Source organism: Papilio machaon, chromosome 10 (genome assembly GCF_912999745.1).
Source record: "Papilio machaon chromosome 10, ilPapMach1.1, whole genome shotgun sequence".
Taxonomy (NCBI): Eukaryota; Metazoa; Arthropoda; class Insecta; order Lepidoptera; family Papilionidae; genus Papilio; species Papilio machaon.
Window position 1 is genome coordinate 2,467,025 of NC_059995.1, and position 16,568 is coordinate 2,483,592.

The following is a 16,568-nucleotide window of genomic DNA, read 5'->3' on the forward strand; positions in this document are numbered from 1 at the left end:
TTGGATAATTAAAAACAACCTTAATGAGTGACGTTCCAGATTATGTTTAAATCTATGCCAAATTTAGCCACGATCCCAAATTTATATTTTCTTTCAAAAATAATTTCTACTGACAAAAAAAATACAACAAAAAGGAATTAGTGAAATTAGTTCAGACGTTCACACGTGATGCCATGACTAAGGGAAATATGATTACATTTAAATTAGATAAGAAAGATTCAAATATTATGAAAAAAAGTCGTCATACGTGTTTTTGATAATTAAAACACAAACTTTTTTGCTATGAGGTATATTTATATAAAACAATTAGGAACTTGTTAAGCATAAAAATAATACTTTCCTATCATAATATTACCACTAAAAATACACGTAAATTAATAAAGAAATATACTTACTCTAAACATAATAAATATATAATATATTGTAACATTTACACAAAACGTAAAATAAATCTATTTTCATAGTATAAAATCCAAGTTATGAAATGTTTGTATGTTGTCATGGTTTAGTATTAGTATTTATGGATTTGTAAGGAGTGTGTCCGTTTGATGAAGTTTACAAAGCGAGGAGTCATTCGGATTGCCTCAGAGTGTCATAGTAGAACAGTCAGTCGGTTTTTTATTTAATTACTATTATTTTCTAATTCTTATAATCAATATGAGTGTGGGGCTTTGAGAATTCTTAATATATCACCACACCGAACATTTATGTTTAGGATTCATAGGCGAGCCGGGTGGGCAATGGAACTCTTTGGCGAAGTCCTGAGAGTTGGATAATGTGCCTATGACGCGGAATCTGCCAGGGGAGTGGACTGCCGTCTTCAGTTTATTCCGCATTGCCTCTGGTCGCATTGCACCACACCAGACCTGTTGATGACATTTTTATTGAGGGTTACCAGTATCGAAGCAATCATACATAAACATGATGTCATCATTCTTAATGGAAAAAAGGAGAAAGAAAAATGTTTTGGAAGGGTATTATGGTATTTGAATGCCCTATGCAAGCACCAGCACGGTACATTAAGTTAATAGAGTTTAAAAAATTAGGACCACATTGTAAAACAAAACTTATTAATAGCAGGCTACATACCTGAGCAAAATTAAGGAAAAATAATTGCGTGTGCGTGTGATTGAGGCCGGGTAGAGTCTCGTCTTCTGAACCGTGTTTCTTCAACCACTTGAGGTATGCGTGGAAAGCTTGCTTCACGCCGCCGTTATCTGCTATGTTTTCACCCTGAAAAAACGTACAATAAGTTTGCATTTATATTAATAAGTAAGAAATATAAATCCACTGTCTTTCTCATCATACTCTCTATTTTGTCATCTAACCTCAAATGTAGGTATGTACGTAAATTTATAGGTTCGAGGATGTGTGTCTGCATGTAGTCTAAGATTCGATTCATATTCGGCCCCGAAAGTGTAGACAGTCGAACTTCTTACCTTTTTAACTATTATTTATTACTTAATAGGCGTTACACAATTGTTATTGTAGTCTATTTTGAACAGTGGCCACCAAACACAGGAGCACTGGTTACTTGTGTATAACGTCCACCATAAATGTGTCTCTGACCTGTGTGTTAACCCCGTCGAGTTTCATGTTGACCTCCGGAACGACGTATCTACCGTACTGGTCGATGAGACACTGAGCGCGGCGGTGGAATGCCTCGATGGCCGGGTCCGACCACCAGCGGTGTAGATTACCCTCGCAGTCGAACAGACGGCCCTTGTCGTCGAAACCGTGGGTGATTTCGTGACCTGGAATGATCTGTCTAATATAAATTCTAATTATTTTCGTTTCTGTGATTTTATAGATACTAAACTCATACTTATATTCAAACTAAGTAAAATTTACTTTTATTTTGAGAGCACATGGAATTAGAACAAGTTGCGAAAGTAAAGGATGACCTCCGATAGTGCCTTTTAAGAAGAGAATGACTTTAGTATTGAAAGAAACTGCTTCCATTTGCTCATACAGCTAACCAGAAGTTTTGGATAGCTTTTCCTTTTTATTTAATTAAATATGATGTAAGAATGGATACGCACCTATAACAACACCGATACCACCATAATTAAGCGAACGTGGAAAATGACGATGATAGAAAGGCGGCTGTAGAATACCAGCTGGGAACATTATTTGGTTCTTATTTCGGCTGTAATACGCGTTTACAACTGCCGGTGCAGTGTTCCATAATGATTTGTTTACTGGCTGCCCAATACTGTAATTAAATCACAATTATTTAACTAGTTCACACTTGTTACAAAATGTGTTGAAAAATCTATTGATATTGCTGTTTTTACGAATGAAAGAGGTGACAACACATTTTTCAGCTCACCTCGGTTTATGTTTAAAATGACCTAATACACAAAAGTTTAAGCAAAATAAAACGTTACCGTGATTGCTCCATTTTTGTCAAATGCTGTAATATATTTAAAATATTCTCAAAATACTTGTCAGGATGAATCTTAACTTCTTGGTATCTCTCGTTCAATTCTTTCGTATTTAAAATGAAATCGGGATATCCGATTCTAAGCATCATAGAATCAACTTTATGTCCGGCTAGTTTTTTAGTGCCCGAATCAATCCAATCTGTCATGTTGAGAATCTCTCTAAAAGATTGTTGTATCTCTCTAGTCATTGTAAGTGTATCGTTCTTGCTCATTTCATCGAAATATTTCCGAACGAACATAGACCCTAAAGCCATTCCCATATTAGAATTAACTTGGGAGATGCAATTTTTCCATCTCGGTGGAGCTTCTTCTCGACCGAAAAGAATATAATAGAATCTAAAATAAATAATTATTTGAATTCTAATTTATTTAATCTGTGGTCTGTGATCATGCGATAAATCTATTAACACGTTAAATCAATACAATTTTCATATAAGTAAACTCGCATGGACTTTTTGTGGCATTCAACGTGTTAAATCATAAAATACCAATAAACTCATGACATATTAATTTTTAATTGTTACGAAAAATAAATACTTTGGAATATTCTAAACTATAATTAAAATTACACAATTAAATATGAAAATAGAAAAATTGCCGCGTTGGACTTTGATTCGAAAAAGGTGATAAATTCAGGTAAGTGTGATTGCCCACAATGAAGACGAGTTAATAATTAAAATATGAACAAATACTTACTGTTGCTTTGCAGTTTGAAAACGGTCATCGAGATTATTGACCCGATGTCTCACAAATCGCCACAATAGATAATTAGCCAACGTGTCTGAATCCGTCTCTTGTACTAATTTTACAAGATGCTAAAAGTATTGAAATTTTAAATTAGTCTTACGCTTATTTTCATAAACAGTCGAACATAGAAAAGCGGTAATCCAAGTGACAGTGACATTTTTCGCTTATTTCTCTCTAACCCTAGTTTCTCGCTTATGGAGATCGTCCGTAGGGATCGGATAAGGACTCTCGCTTGTAGAGGTTTTTCGCTTATACTTACTTATATACAGGTTCAACTACAATGAAACTATTGCTTAATCTACTACGCATAACAAATAATCTTTAAATGCGAAAGTTTAGATGGATGGATGTTGTTAGAAGGTATCTCCGGAACGGCTCAACGGATCTTCATGAAATTTAGCACAGATTTAGCTTGATGGAATTTAACATAAACCGGAAAAACACATAGGCTACTAATTAAGATTTTTTTATTCCGCACGGACGGAGTCGCAGGCGACATAACACAAATACGTATGTGCATAATATATAGTTTAAAATGTAAATTATAATATAGCGCAAAATAGATAATTTTTTACCAAACTTACCGAAACATACGTATGTGCAAATAGTACAATCGTTTCATTTTTATGTATTGTTTTGTTCATTACAATGCACAAATATTTAATCCAGTCCACTTCAGGTACAAGCTTTATAAGTTTGGAAATAGGCATTCGTTTATAAATTTCAGACACATTACGCCTGTCTTCTGGTGCTGATGTTATTCTAGCGAGGCTGAAAATTCAGATTTATTATACTTTTCAGTAGAACTTTCGAGATCTTTAGAAGATAAGTTGTTTTTATACACCTTAGTAATAATATAAATATTCAAGAATATGTTAAATAGCGTGTTTCGTATTCCCACGGGCGGACATTTATTTAAAAAACATTTTAGAACAATAGGAAATATAGCCAATGTTTCTAGGAGATAATGAATGATTTCATTGGTAATTGGCTAAAAATATTAGAAATCGTCCTCGTACTTTTTGAGTTTATTCGTTACAAACATACTATAGAAAATTAAATAAATAAAAAAAAAAACAAAAATTTTTACAATTTCTTAGGACTCTGCCTCCTGGTGGGGACCAGTGTTACAGGAGGTAGTGCCTTCTCTTAATCTATGTCTTAAATAGGTACTTATCTATACAATATGCTTGTATGTGTGCGCGAGCGCGCACGTTTGTGTATGTGTGTGTTTGTATTTGTGCTTGCGTATGTGTGTGTGTGTACGTGTATGTGTTTTTATAAAAATGTCTTAAATAAAAAAATACTTACTTAATCTCGAAAGCAATAAGTTTATCAGCGCTTATTCTGACATGATCGGGATCTCCTCCGAGAAGTTCGGCAATCGTTACCAAGTAAGTTTTATAAGCATCTAAGTACACTTTATTTGACTCTTGCAAAAAATAATCTCTTGTAGGCAAACCTATTAACGTAACAGAAGTCATTTAGAAACATTAAAATAACGTATTTAATTTCATTAATGGTATTCTCACCTAAACTAGTTTGATCGAATTGTATGACAAATTCATCGGAATTTTTTATATCTGGTCCAACCCATTCTGATATTAAAATATCATTATTATAAACTCGCAGTTTTGCCATAAGTTCTAACCAATCAAAACTATTGTTGTTCCATTGCTGGTTTATTATAGGCCATCCACCAAGTAGGTTGAGTAAATCCAGCAATGGTTGATGACCACGCTTTTCCAAAATTTCATGGTTCATGCAAGATGCAAATAAGAATCTTGATTTCAACGCCGCATCCCCATTCGCGGGATCATTTGACATTGTTATTGTTGGTGCTCGTGTTTTCTTTTCAGGTTTTCCATGGATATGTTTCTTTTTAACTCTTGTGTGATACATCTGTAGTTTTCTACCTACGTAAATGCTTTTAGAATTTTGATATGTAGACCGTTTTCTTTTATCAAATTTAGGTTTCGGTTTTTTATTTGACCTTTCTTTATCAATATATGAATCTTCCTTTGATATAATATTGTTCGCTAGATGACCGTGCATTCCGTATTTGACTTTCCAACCAGGTTCAGTTATCAGACTAGGCCTTTGGTCCAAGTATCGTCGAATCCGACTAATAATATCCGAATTATCTTTATAAGGTTCATTTAATTTCTTTACTTTTTTGTTTAATGTATCGTGCCCTTTAAAAAACCTTCCTCTTTTCGGTCTACTGAACAGAGTATTTCGTTTATCAAGACATTTGTGTGGATTTTTTTGAGTCAAAAAGTTCTCACTGAGGTCCAAATGTTCTCCTGGGTACGAACTTTTAAGATTTTCAGAACTCTTAAATTCTAATAAATCTTTAAGGACTGTATCCAAATTTTCTCTTAGCATTTCAAATGTATCGTATCTAAAAATGTAACTAATTACAATTTAATTTTTGGTGCAAATGTGAACTTTTCTTTGCAAGCAAATTAGTAAAATATTAAAGATGAAGGATGTATATGTATGAAGCATATATAGGCACGTATAGGTATAAATGTAGAAGCGAGATCGCGTAAAGAGAAATGCCGAATTTGGGATGAGCTTAGATAGAATACAGGGTTACAGTTGGGAATGCTAGGTAATAATCATATTTTGAATGAATGATGTGAACAGTATCTTTATCTTACCCTGCTTTGTCAGCTGGTATAGGATTTAGAGATGCCCAATTACCGCAAGCATATTGATAGAAATCGTGACAGGGGTCCGCTTCAGCGTCCATATATCGTTTCATTATAATCGCTTGTGTTTTTCTTATTGTTAATCGATCACCTTCACCTTTCCAGAAGGCATGAATACCTCACACACAAAAAAACTTATGCTAATTTTAATTTTTTTACTCAATGAATTATAGTAAGCAATTAATATAGCATTAGTTTGGAAATACTAGAGATAGCAATTGATTTCGGTCAAGATAATCAGAGAAAGTAGAAGACCGTATACTGTGGAAGGTCTATGACCAGCAGTGGACTGACACAGGATAATGATGATGATACATTGACATAGCATTGGTAACGTATGATTTTTGCTTAAAAATAAAATGCCAAGATTTTCCAAAAAAAAAATGTTAGCCACTAGGATTTACTGAATATTAAAGTAAAGCATTAAAACTAGGTACCCGTATGGGATTTGGAAGGCTTGTATAAATGCGCAGAGGAACCCATTTCACCTTCTTCTAACTCTGGCTGCCTCCTCACTTGTTCCACCACGTCGTCCAGTGGTCCTCTATCAACATATTGTTCTTGGAATATCGCACTGGATGTAAACAAGCGTTAATTTATTATGAACTTTTGAAAAACATTTCTGCGTTTAAAATCGAAAGCATTATTGATCGTTAATAAGTGGACTAAATTGCAGACAACTTTTACTCTATTACTCCAAAAAATACTGTTAAGACATTGTTTAGTTAAACACGTGTTTTATTAAACCTTTGACCACCGCAGATTAATATTTTTGACGTCAACGTGGTTTTATGTTTCACCATAAATATGTATCACCAAAACGCTTTTGATATAAGTACTTCATTATTTATTGGTAAGGCAAGCCTACGCATTATTATGTTTCGATAACCATGATTTGTTTACAATCCGTTAGCGTTACGGTTTAATATTAAAGTTAAAATATATATGAAACACTGCTTAGGTTTTTTATGTTAAGGCCCATAATGTTTTACTATTCTACTAAGTCGGTAATTTGAATTAAAATGATTTACTTTTTTTCATGATTCTTGCTATTTGTATTTTCAAGTTCGGCATCTTCACTGTAATCGTCGCTGTAATCATCATAATATTCATCCCCTGCGCTGCTTTGTGTGGTATGACTCTGTCTACTAAAATAAAGCAAACATGTTCGAATCAGTTCATTCATTGCAGAATGGAAGCTGTATTTTACTTACTCATAATCCTTAGAAGTAAAATGACTTTTACGCTTAACACGATTCGGTATATCGTATTGATTGTCCGCAATCCCCCAAATGAAACTGTCACTTGTCACATTATCATTGTAAACATCTCTTTTAGATATCCTTTGCGCTAACATTATCTCTTCTTCAGGCAAAAAAGACGTCCTAAAACCTTCAAACACATCTCTTTCATCCGGATCTATACCTTCTAGCTTTGTATAAGTCGCCGGTATGTTTTTAACTAAAAATTGATCTGAAGGATCGTCTAATGAGTCGATTGGTGTTTTTATAATCAAGTATACGATGGCTAAAAGTGTAACAAAAGATAGTATACAAATAAAACGACAGAAATCTGCACTTTTCGGCCTTACTGAAACCTGAAATTGGTTTTGTGTGCCGACTCGCGTCATGGCAGTAGCCTACTGACAGACTGACAGCATCGCGTCACCGTAACACATTCTTAACTAGAGCATCGGCCAGTTCAAACTGAGCGCGATGTACTTTAACTAAATAATTGCCTTTGTACATTTGACCCTGGAATCGAATTGAAATGACCAACCCATAAACTAAATAAGTTTTTTTTCCGAATTTCGTATTCACAAAACATAGATCGATCTGGAGAACAAAAATCTGGTGCGCCGTCCCTCATAGGGTGGAATAATAAGAGATTTGTATGAATTGTTGATCATCAGCAACTTCACGGTATAAATCACTGACTTCTGTAGAAATATCTTAATACGGTCTTCGGTATGGCCGTAAGATTGTCACTGGCTGATATTACATTTAAAAAAAGGTATTTGACAGACAGATGAAGTGACATTACAAATTCTTTTATAGAAAAGTATTTTATCTTGATGACTCTGATATTTTAAGTGAATTACCGAAATGTCCTTCGTAGAAATAGTTTCAAAGATCAATGCAATCAATGAATCGATTTTAGACGATTTGTGCTGTGGTTTGTAAATTTACAACGAAATTTTAAGTATAATTTTCACTATAAATTATACTTTATGATGTAAATTCGATTATTAAAAAACGTAACTTTGTTATTTGATCATAACCACAAGAATAAAGATACGTAATGTAGGATAATTTTAAAAGGTTATATGAGTAAGAATAAACAGGGGGAAAGTAATTCTTTACATTCCATTATAACTTCTAAAATATTTAGTTTTGTTCTTCATCAGCTCACTATACGTACGCTCACTCTACCGAGGGGCTCGTAGCCTACCCCAAGTTAGGGGTGACTAGGTCATAGTCAACCACGCTGGCCAAGTGCGGGTTGGTTGACTTCACACATATCATTGAATTTCTTTTCAGATATGTGCAGGTTGCATCACGATGTTTTCCTTCACCGTAAGAACTTCGGATAAATGTACATTTGTAAATCGAAAATCGAAAAACACAGTGGTACATGGTGGGATTCGAACCCAGGACCTGCAGATTGCAAGTCAAGTGCTTAACCCCTGAGCTACCGACGCTCTTAGTTTACATTTAGTTGACATAAAAACTTTAATAATACAACGCAAACCAGCAAATCTATATTTGTCAACAAGGATACAAGTTCAAAGGATGTAGACGTTTTATTTATTTATTCCGTACACCTTAAATTAGATAACAAAAGACAGATTTAGGTCCGACACCATTCTAAATTTGTTCACTGTTATTATGGCGAACATTTTGCACGAACTATATAGCATGGAGAACACGTGTATTATTTACGAGAGCAAAGTAACTATTTCATCCAACTAAAACATTTAAAACTATGCCCTATAGGGTATAGTTTTAAATACACACATATGCAAGCGTCGGTGGCTCAGATGTTAAGCACTTGAATTGCAATCTACAGGTCCTGGGTTCGAACACGGCATGTGTCAATGTGTTTTTCGATTTACATATGTGGTGATAGGTGAATGAAAACATCGTGATGCAACCTGCACGTATCTACGAAGAAATTCAAGGATATGTGTGAAGTCAACCAAAACGCACTAACCCAGCGTGGTTGACTATGGCCTAACTCTACCCTAACTTAGGTCAGGCTAAGCCCCTCAGTAGGGACTTATAGTGAACTGATGATGATGATGAGTTATGCAAACTCTTGTGATAATGTATTTGGCAATTTTAGAGTATATTTATGAGGATAATGAAGAGTTTAATAATCACTTAGAAGTAACAAAGAGTTGGTTTGAAAGGATATCATTTGTAAACAAGAAACTATATTTATTGGCTCTTTTGGAAGACGTGCGGAGCGCATGGACATTATCTTTACTGTTGAAGTCCATATGGAATTGTCGACCTAAAGATTCCATATTTTCTATTAGCAGGTACTTACATATCAAATTATTATTTTTTATCTCTTGGAAGAAAGGAAGAAGCTAATAGTTTATTAAATGCGGACTATCGTATTAATATTAGGATTCTCACTTGTTATTTGTCTCACATATGCGCTGCAAAAAATGTTGCGAAAAAACGAGATTTTGACTTGTGTCCAACACCGTGTTATTGAGTTAATAATGTATACTGTTTTGTAGACGTAAAGTTCTGAGCATCTACGACCAGGCACCATTCGATCACAACAGAACTGCTCTGCCTGTGTCCATTCTGACACAAGTTATGACGGAAGATAGAAAATGGTTTGTTTCGTTAGAGCCAGTAAGTATTCTTTTAAATCTCCCAACTTAAATTCTTTATATATTTTTTTACCAGCAGAGAAAATAGTATCATTAGTCGAACTCGAAAAAATACAGTAATATATTAGAATATATGAATTTAGAATAAACAGGGAAGGACGATCGTATTTGGTTTAATCCATGATTTCTGATTTCTCCTTGACCAGTGACGAATGTTTTGTTCATTTTATATTTATACTAGCTGTCGCCCGCGACTCCGTCCGCGCGGTATAAAAAAAATCATAAGTAGCCTACGTGTCCTTCCAGACTGTGTTCCACATATGTGCCAAATTTAATTGAGAGCCGTCCAGCCGTTCCGGAGATACCTTCAAACAAACATCCATCCATCTATCTAAACTTTCGCATTTATAATATTAGTAAGAAGTAAGATTATTGTTTTCCCAAGGAAGCTCAAGCGCTAGTATTATTGGAATTGGTGTCAGTGGCAGGAGGGCCCGTGGTATGGCAAGTGTACGCTCGGGCGCAGAAAATATACGACCGCTACCGAGAATACGAGATTGATAACCTAAAGGAATCTATGGTGGTTGCTGAGACAGCGCATCACGGCAAGACATCGCACCATGCAGATTTAGCTCATCATATGGTTTGATGTTTTTATTTTTAAACGTCTACATTATTGTAACTGGCCATATACGAAATGACACAGGTTTTCTATCTTAAAAATGTCCTTTGACAAAATTTAACACGAACTGTAACTGACTTGGCGGCCCAAAGTCATCGACGCACTGCGCAGTACCCTCCACCTAAAATTGAGTTCTGCTCAACTACTCACGCGAAGTTAAGAGCCACCAAGATATCTGAAAACTTTTATACTAACTATATTCTAAAAAAAGTTTTCTGGGATATTGTACTATAAAGTTCAATATTGTAAAAAATACATTTTTACCACAGAAAAAAGATCCGCTTCGACGCAAAAACGGCGACTCACTCAGTGCAGTTAAAGATGTGACGACCGCTGAAGGGTCCAGCGGTAAGGCGCAAAAGAAGGTAACACTGAATTTTCTCAAAGTTGAGGATAAATCCTCATCTCCTCCTTTCAAAAAATACAAGGTTAAACATAGAAAATCTTAGCTTTAATCTTTTAAATTCTAGTTGACATACTAAAACAATTGCATGTGGGATTGTGTTATATATTTATTCTTTACTTCTGTTTAATTACACGATAACACAATCCCAACAGACACGCGAATTGGGTGTAAAAATATATATATCACATTTTGTACAGCTTCACACCAAATCCCTTTAGTGCACATATTGTCACGTAAAACGCGCACGCCAACGTCTGCTTTCTGACGTTTGTTATAGAAAACATAGGTACCGTGACCTACGCTGTCGGTAGTCCATTATTGAAAAAATGTCTCGTTCCTTGTCGTCAACTCAAAAACAACTGTAGGTTACTTGCACATTTCCTTTGTATAAAGTAGACCAGCAGTTAAACGTTTTGCAGTGTCGAAGTATCATATTTGTCAGATTGTACAGTACTACCTAAGACTCCTTATATTCCGGACTTCTTTACAAAAGAGTACCTTGTAATCCGACAAATTATACATCGAATATACGTTTGTACGTGTTATAATCTGAAGTAAAAAATAACACAATCAATGCTATAAACCTTACAAAAAAGGATAACTTTACATTAGGAAATAATTATGTACAGACAAATGTATGTACATATATATTAAAATAATAAAAACTTACGTATGTAAATCATAATTATGAATCAACTAGATGTCGCCCGCAACTACGTCAGCGCGGAATTAAAAAAAAACGTAATAAGTAGCCTGTGTTCTTCCAGACTATGTTCTACATCTGTACCAAATTACATCAAGATTCTTTGAGCCATTTCGGAGAGACCTTAAACAAACATCCATCCATCCATGCATCTATCAAAACATTCACATTTATAATATTAGTAAGAGGGATTTAAGAAATATTACATGACGGATTACAAGGGGCGCCGAATAAGACAGGGCCGGATTACAACTGGCCCATCGTAGTATTTACCGACTTTTAACGATTCAAGGCGTAAAAGACTTCAAAAGAATAACGTCTTAAAGGTGGAATACTGACAGCAAACTCTACTGTACATTCTACGTACAATGATCGGTAACTTTAGAATTTCATAACAGCCTTACGATGAATACGTCATATAACGCGTCATATAAGAATGCCACAGAAAATTACGTCATAAATGCGGTCAAGGTGTGTGTTCAATGATCAATAAAACGTAACACCTCAGAAATAACGTAAGGTGAATGAAACACTAGTAACCATGCCGAGAGTTATAAATTTTTCTTTACCGATTTTTGTTTGCCCGAGGAAGTGCAACTACAGCTATATATTGGGAACGAGCACAGGTGGGCACAGTTAATCGAAAAGTTAACTTCGTTAATCGTTAATTCGTTAATTAAAAAATTAACTTCGTTAATCGTTAAAGCGTTAAATTCTCGAAGATTTAACGCAAGTTAAAGTTAATCGTTAACAGTTAACCATACCAAAATTATACATACTAATTTCACACTTACGTCGTCGCATAAGTGTGAAATAGTTGTTTAAAATAGTAATTTGACTATACATTCTATAACACATTAGTATCAGAGACAAGTATACATGCATTATAGTATATTTCATTACGAGTACGGAAAGCCTGTCTTTGCAAATGTTCCGACAAAAGTCAACCCGAGCCGAAGGTGAGGGTTGACAGTTGGAACAAGTTGTAATGACAGTTTACACGTGTACTAAATAACTGTTTTTGATACAGTTGCGAAAAAATGAAGCAATTTAATAGAATAATTAAAAACCCAATAAACTCATCTAACTAAAATGTTTGGAAAATGGCGCCAACCGTAAAAGAATACAAACAGAGATTTTTTTTGTTTTCTTCACCCATTCTGGGTAGGCAAAGGGAACTATGCCCAAACAGCCAAGCCTTCAGTAGATAAGTAGTAAGTATTTTTATTGATATGAAATGAAAATGAAATTTAATGAGATGAAATAAAATGAAACCTAACCTAATTCATTGAATCAAATCACTAAATCTCATATTGTAACAAATTAGTAGCTTCTTTTTAAAAATATTTGCATGAATCATAAAAACTTCAATAATTATTTTTTTTTTAAAACTTCGTGGTTGGTTTTTCTTTTTAACAGACAATAATTTGACAGTCGGGAAAGAGAACGCACGAGTTTGGAAAAGCTAAAGAATAAGCATGAGTAAAAAAGTGTTTTAATACAGTTGCTAAAAAGTGGCGTATTGCAGGAACGAAGAGCGTTCGGAATGTGGGCATACTCGACATACTCGTGCTTTTATATACTCGTAATGAAATATACTATTTCGAACCTTCTTTTGATTTTGTCCTGTTGGTCACGTCTTTCCCGAACGCTCTGACTTATTTGCTTGAACTTCACATATATCAATTATCAACTCGTTCGTTCACCATTCGAGTCGCCGACAGTCGCCCAACATACCTGAACTTACGAGAATGGCGTGGCGCGTAATTTAAACAAAATGACAGCACGTCTCCAAGTTTCTAATTTAACGATTAACGGACTAATATTAACGGAAGTTGAGTTTAACGGAAGTTAACAAAAGCGTTAACACTTTTTGAAGTTAACTTAAAAGTTAATCCGTTAAGCAAAATGTTAACTTCGTTAATTAACGATTAACGGATTAACGAGTTAATGCCCAGCTCTGGGAACGAGAAAGAAGAATACAGAAGTCGCTTTAGCATAAGAGCACATTCGCTCGGGTGCCTTTTTAAAACTTTGTTAAAACTTAGTGTTGCCGGTCCTGATCGACAAACGGTTAAAAATGACTCTTATTTCCTTTGAATGTTTTTTTAACGGGCGTTAAAAAAGCGCCCGTGCGAATGGGGGCTAAAACTCTAAAAGAGTTAATTTGCGCCCTTGGTTTAGGCCTTACTTTATTTATGTTACTGGATAAGAAGTCAAGTCTTACAGTCAAGTTCTTACAGACAATACTTTGTTATTAATTTTTCAGTCGTTTTCAGTTAGATGAATGTATGCTCGTTTGGAATGGTACTATGAAATTGATTCGAGATAGCTTTAAATTGGAAGAAATAGAAACGACTTTCAATGACGGCACAAAGAAGAGAATTTGGAAAGTGGACAGGCCAATGCCTGAGGCTATGGAGACGGTTGATTTTGTATGTGCTCTGCCAGATTATGTTCTACATACATGCTTAGATTATATCGAGTTCTGATGTGCCGTTCTTGAGATACCTTCTAACAAACATCCATCCTAAAATTTCATATTTATAATGTTAGTAAGATTTATTTTTATTTCAGTTGCAATTACTACCATCTGCTATTGGAAAACGTATTCTATGCTTTCTACCTTTATCCCAATTAGTTGAATGTTCTAAAGTTAATAAGTATTGGTCATATCTTATCGATGAACTGAAAGCAGAAATCGTAGCAAGACAGAAAATTCAAGTGGAGTTGGAAAAATTGCGAGTAATGTTTATTTTATAATACTCGTATCTGTTCGTCGTCAGTTCATATCCCCATCGAGGGAGTTTGATTTATCCAAGTTAGGGGTGTAGGCCAAAGTCAACCACGCTGGTCCAGTGCGGGTTGGTTGGCTTACATAACTTTGAATTGCACACAAGGTTGCATTACAATGTTTTTCTTCGTTAAGAACGTCAGATAAATATACTCGTACAAAAGAAATTCAAAAATCGAAAAACTCATTGGTACATGAACGACGAACTTGGACGTGTAGATTTCGATCCATCAACTATGTGTCGACGACGCTCATATCTATAATAGATTATTACTAGCATTGTTATGTTTGCAACGTACAAGTATCGCGTAATTACGAAGATATCTATAGTCGAAAAACTTTTATCTCTGTTTTATCAAAGATCATTAGGATAGGACGATGACGATTTGTTTCACAATGTTTTTTCGACACCAGAAATTAACGGTATATTTTTTTAAATAATCCTTTATTTCTGTGAACGTTTTAATTGTAAAAGTTGCAATACTTTTTATTTATAATTAGAGTTTGAATAATCACTTCGTTTACTACGTATATGAAAATGTACGTTCGTATTTCAAGGAAATAATGTTACGTCACAACGAGAGTGAGGACACATTGGATCAATCAGGCTTCCAAATAGACCACTTCAGTTCACAGCCACCAAGCCTAGTGCCCACAACTTCAGTGAAGACGAGATGTGGACTGCCCAGTATACGCGCTAGTCAGAAGTCCGGACATTTTTCTTTTAGGCACTTGAAAGAGAAGATGAATAAACCTCGCAAATATGTCGTAAGATGAAATCAATTTTAATAACTAAAGTGCAGAATGTAATGAGGTAATAAATAGTAAAAAAAATATGTTTGTTTCTTATCCATTTATTTAGGCTCCAAAACCTATAAAAAACATGGCGGATCTGTACGAACGTTTAGAAAGGCGCGGTGCGGCCGATGAAAATATATGGAAATGGTGTAAAAATGTCTCCAAGCAATACAAACAATCGAAGTCAAAGGAGGTAAAAATTTAAATGATTAGATAATGGCATATAAACAAACAAAGCAAAGCAAAGCAAGATATTGTTGTAGTTTACAAGTAACGTCTATCCGGCTCGAGGGATCAAAATTAATTCGCTTGTTTACGCTCTAAGAAATCAAACAGAGCATCAAACACAATCAGTTAAGGGTTAAGAAATGGAAAGGTGATTTTTCAATATGATATTAATACTTAAATACTTTACAGGATGTGGACGAAAGAGACGAGATGCCAATGGGCCTCAAACATTTTCCATGCCCTATGTTAAATGAAACTATATCAGTACCACTTCGTAAGCCGCTTGTCAAAGATCCTGCGGCTATCAAAATTCCAATCAAGTAATTCTTAATTTAGATATTTTTTCAATAACATTTTAGCTTAAAATACTTATATGTTAACCCTTTTATCGCACGCTTTTAGAAATCATGATTATTGTAATTTATGCATTTATACGTTGGCTTCCAAAATGCGACCTTAACAAATAAATAACTAGAGTACTTGTATCGGTAGTAGTTATAGTAATACATATTAAAGGTTACTACTACATATTCAATTATAACCACGTTGACATCCATATTACCAATCAGCGGTTAAAGGGTTAAATCACGTATTTAATTAAACAGTGTCTAACTGTATTTTGAGTAATACATAGTTTTATAAAAAAAATGTACTTAGTTTTTAATATACATTGTATGTGGTACACATTTTTTTTTAACAGATCGACTACTTTTAAAATAAAACTTACAGAAGATGTGATCGTGACGAAGGATCAAGATACTAAACGTTTCACTTTATGGAGCAAAGACTTTTCAAGTTTGTATCCAGCATCAAAAATTGCAACTTACCAATCTCCTATTTAAACAATATTCGGTTAAATAGTAAAGTTTTGTTTGTGCAAAATTATAATATTTGTAATAATGTATTTCCTGTACAAAATCTCTAGTTAATAAAATGAAGTATTATTGAGTACTTTGGTTTTATAAAGCTAAAGGTCTTAGAAACTCAAATGGAAGAGTCGAAAGAGATGTGTCAAGACCGCATCAAATACAAATCCGTAATATCTGCCTACTCCTCTGGTTTACGAAACGAGTTAGTTGTTTTATAGACATGCGTAAAACAAATCGTAATGTTTAATCTTTGACAATTCGCGAGGCACGTCTACTCTATGACTCAATGTTTCTGTCAATTTTGCTGTCAAGCACCTCCGTGAAGTT

The 16,568-nt window shown here is 34.5% G+C and overlaps 2 protein-coding genes across 4 annotated transcripts; one reads left to right on the plus strand and one right to left on the minus strand.

Annotated features, from left to right (window-relative positions):
* Positions 1 to 493: 493 nt before the first annotated feature.
* On the minus strand, positions 494 to 7,596 carry LOC106717479 (neprilysin-4). 3 transcript variants are annotated; one of them, XM_045679671.1, is made up of 13 exons: positions 7,126 to 7,596; positions 6,943 to 7,059; positions 6,349 to 6,455; positions 5,861 to 6,029; positions 4,727 to 5,598; positions 4,506 to 4,656; positions 3,779 to 3,965; positions 3,144 to 3,262; positions 2,391 to 2,783; positions 2,043 to 2,215; positions 1,570 to 1,754; positions 1,090 to 1,233; positions 494 to 866 (listed from the first exon to the last, which is right to left on the minus strand). In XM_045679671.1, the coding sequence occupies exons 1-13, from the start codon at positions 7,539 to 7,541 to the stop codon at positions 690 to 692; spliced, it is 3,210 nt and encodes a 1,069-aa protein (XP_045535627.1). In that variant the 5' UTR covers positions 7,542 to 7,596; the 3' UTR covers positions 494 to 689. The 3 variants fall into 3 exon arrangements, with proteins under 3 accessions (XP_045535627.1, XP_045535628.1, XP_045535625.1); XM_045679672.1 differs by having other exon boundaries at positions 6,400 to 6,485; XM_045679669.1 differs by having other exon boundaries at positions 6,349 to 6,485.
* A 385-nt stretch (positions 7,597 to 7,981) lies between these two features.
* LOC106717478 lies at positions 7,982 to 16,214 on the plus strand. The gene is made up of 11 exons (XM_045679776.1): positions 7,982 to 8,086; positions 9,257 to 9,455; positions 9,663 to 9,783; positions 10,207 to 10,404; positions 10,713 to 10,808; positions 13,832 to 13,987; positions 14,130 to 14,297; positions 14,905 to 15,114; positions 15,209 to 15,337; positions 15,562 to 15,692; positions 16,073 to 16,214. The coding sequence occupies exons 1-11, from the start codon at positions 8,017 to 8,019 to the stop codon at positions 16,212 to 16,214; spliced, it is 1,620 nt and encodes a 539-aa protein (XP_045535732.1). The 5' UTR covers positions 7,982 to 8,016.
* The last annotated feature ends 354 nt before the right edge of the window (positions 16,215 to 16,568 follow it).

Excerpts from the sequence above, each read along its gene's own strand:
- LOC106717479 (XM_045679669.1), bottom strand. The coding sequence starts at position 7,541 with ATGACGCGAGTCGGCACACAAAACCAATTTCAGGTTTCAGTAAGGCCG. Across the intron at positions 7,060-7,125 it reads TTTACTTCTAAGGATTATGA|TAGACAGAGTCATACCACAC; the intron begins GTAAGTAAAATA and ends GCTTTATTTTAG. Across the intron at positions 3,966-4,505 it reads CTTATTGCTTTCGAGATTAA|CCTCGCTAGAATAACATCAG; the intron begins GTAAGTATTTTT and ends CTGAATTTTCAG.
- LOC106717478 (XM_045679776.1), top strand. The coding sequence starts at position 8,017 with ATGTCCTTCGTAGAAATAGTTTCAAAGATCAATGCAATCAATGAATCG. Across the intron at positions 10,405-10,712 it reads CAGATTTAGCTCATCATATG|AAAAAAGATCCGCTTCGACG; the intron begins GTTTGATGTTTT and ends TTTTTACCACAG. Across the intron at positions 15,338-15,561 it reads AACAATCGAAGTCAAAGGAG|GATGTGGACGAAAGAGACGA; the intron begins GTAAAAATTTAA and ends AATACTTTACAG.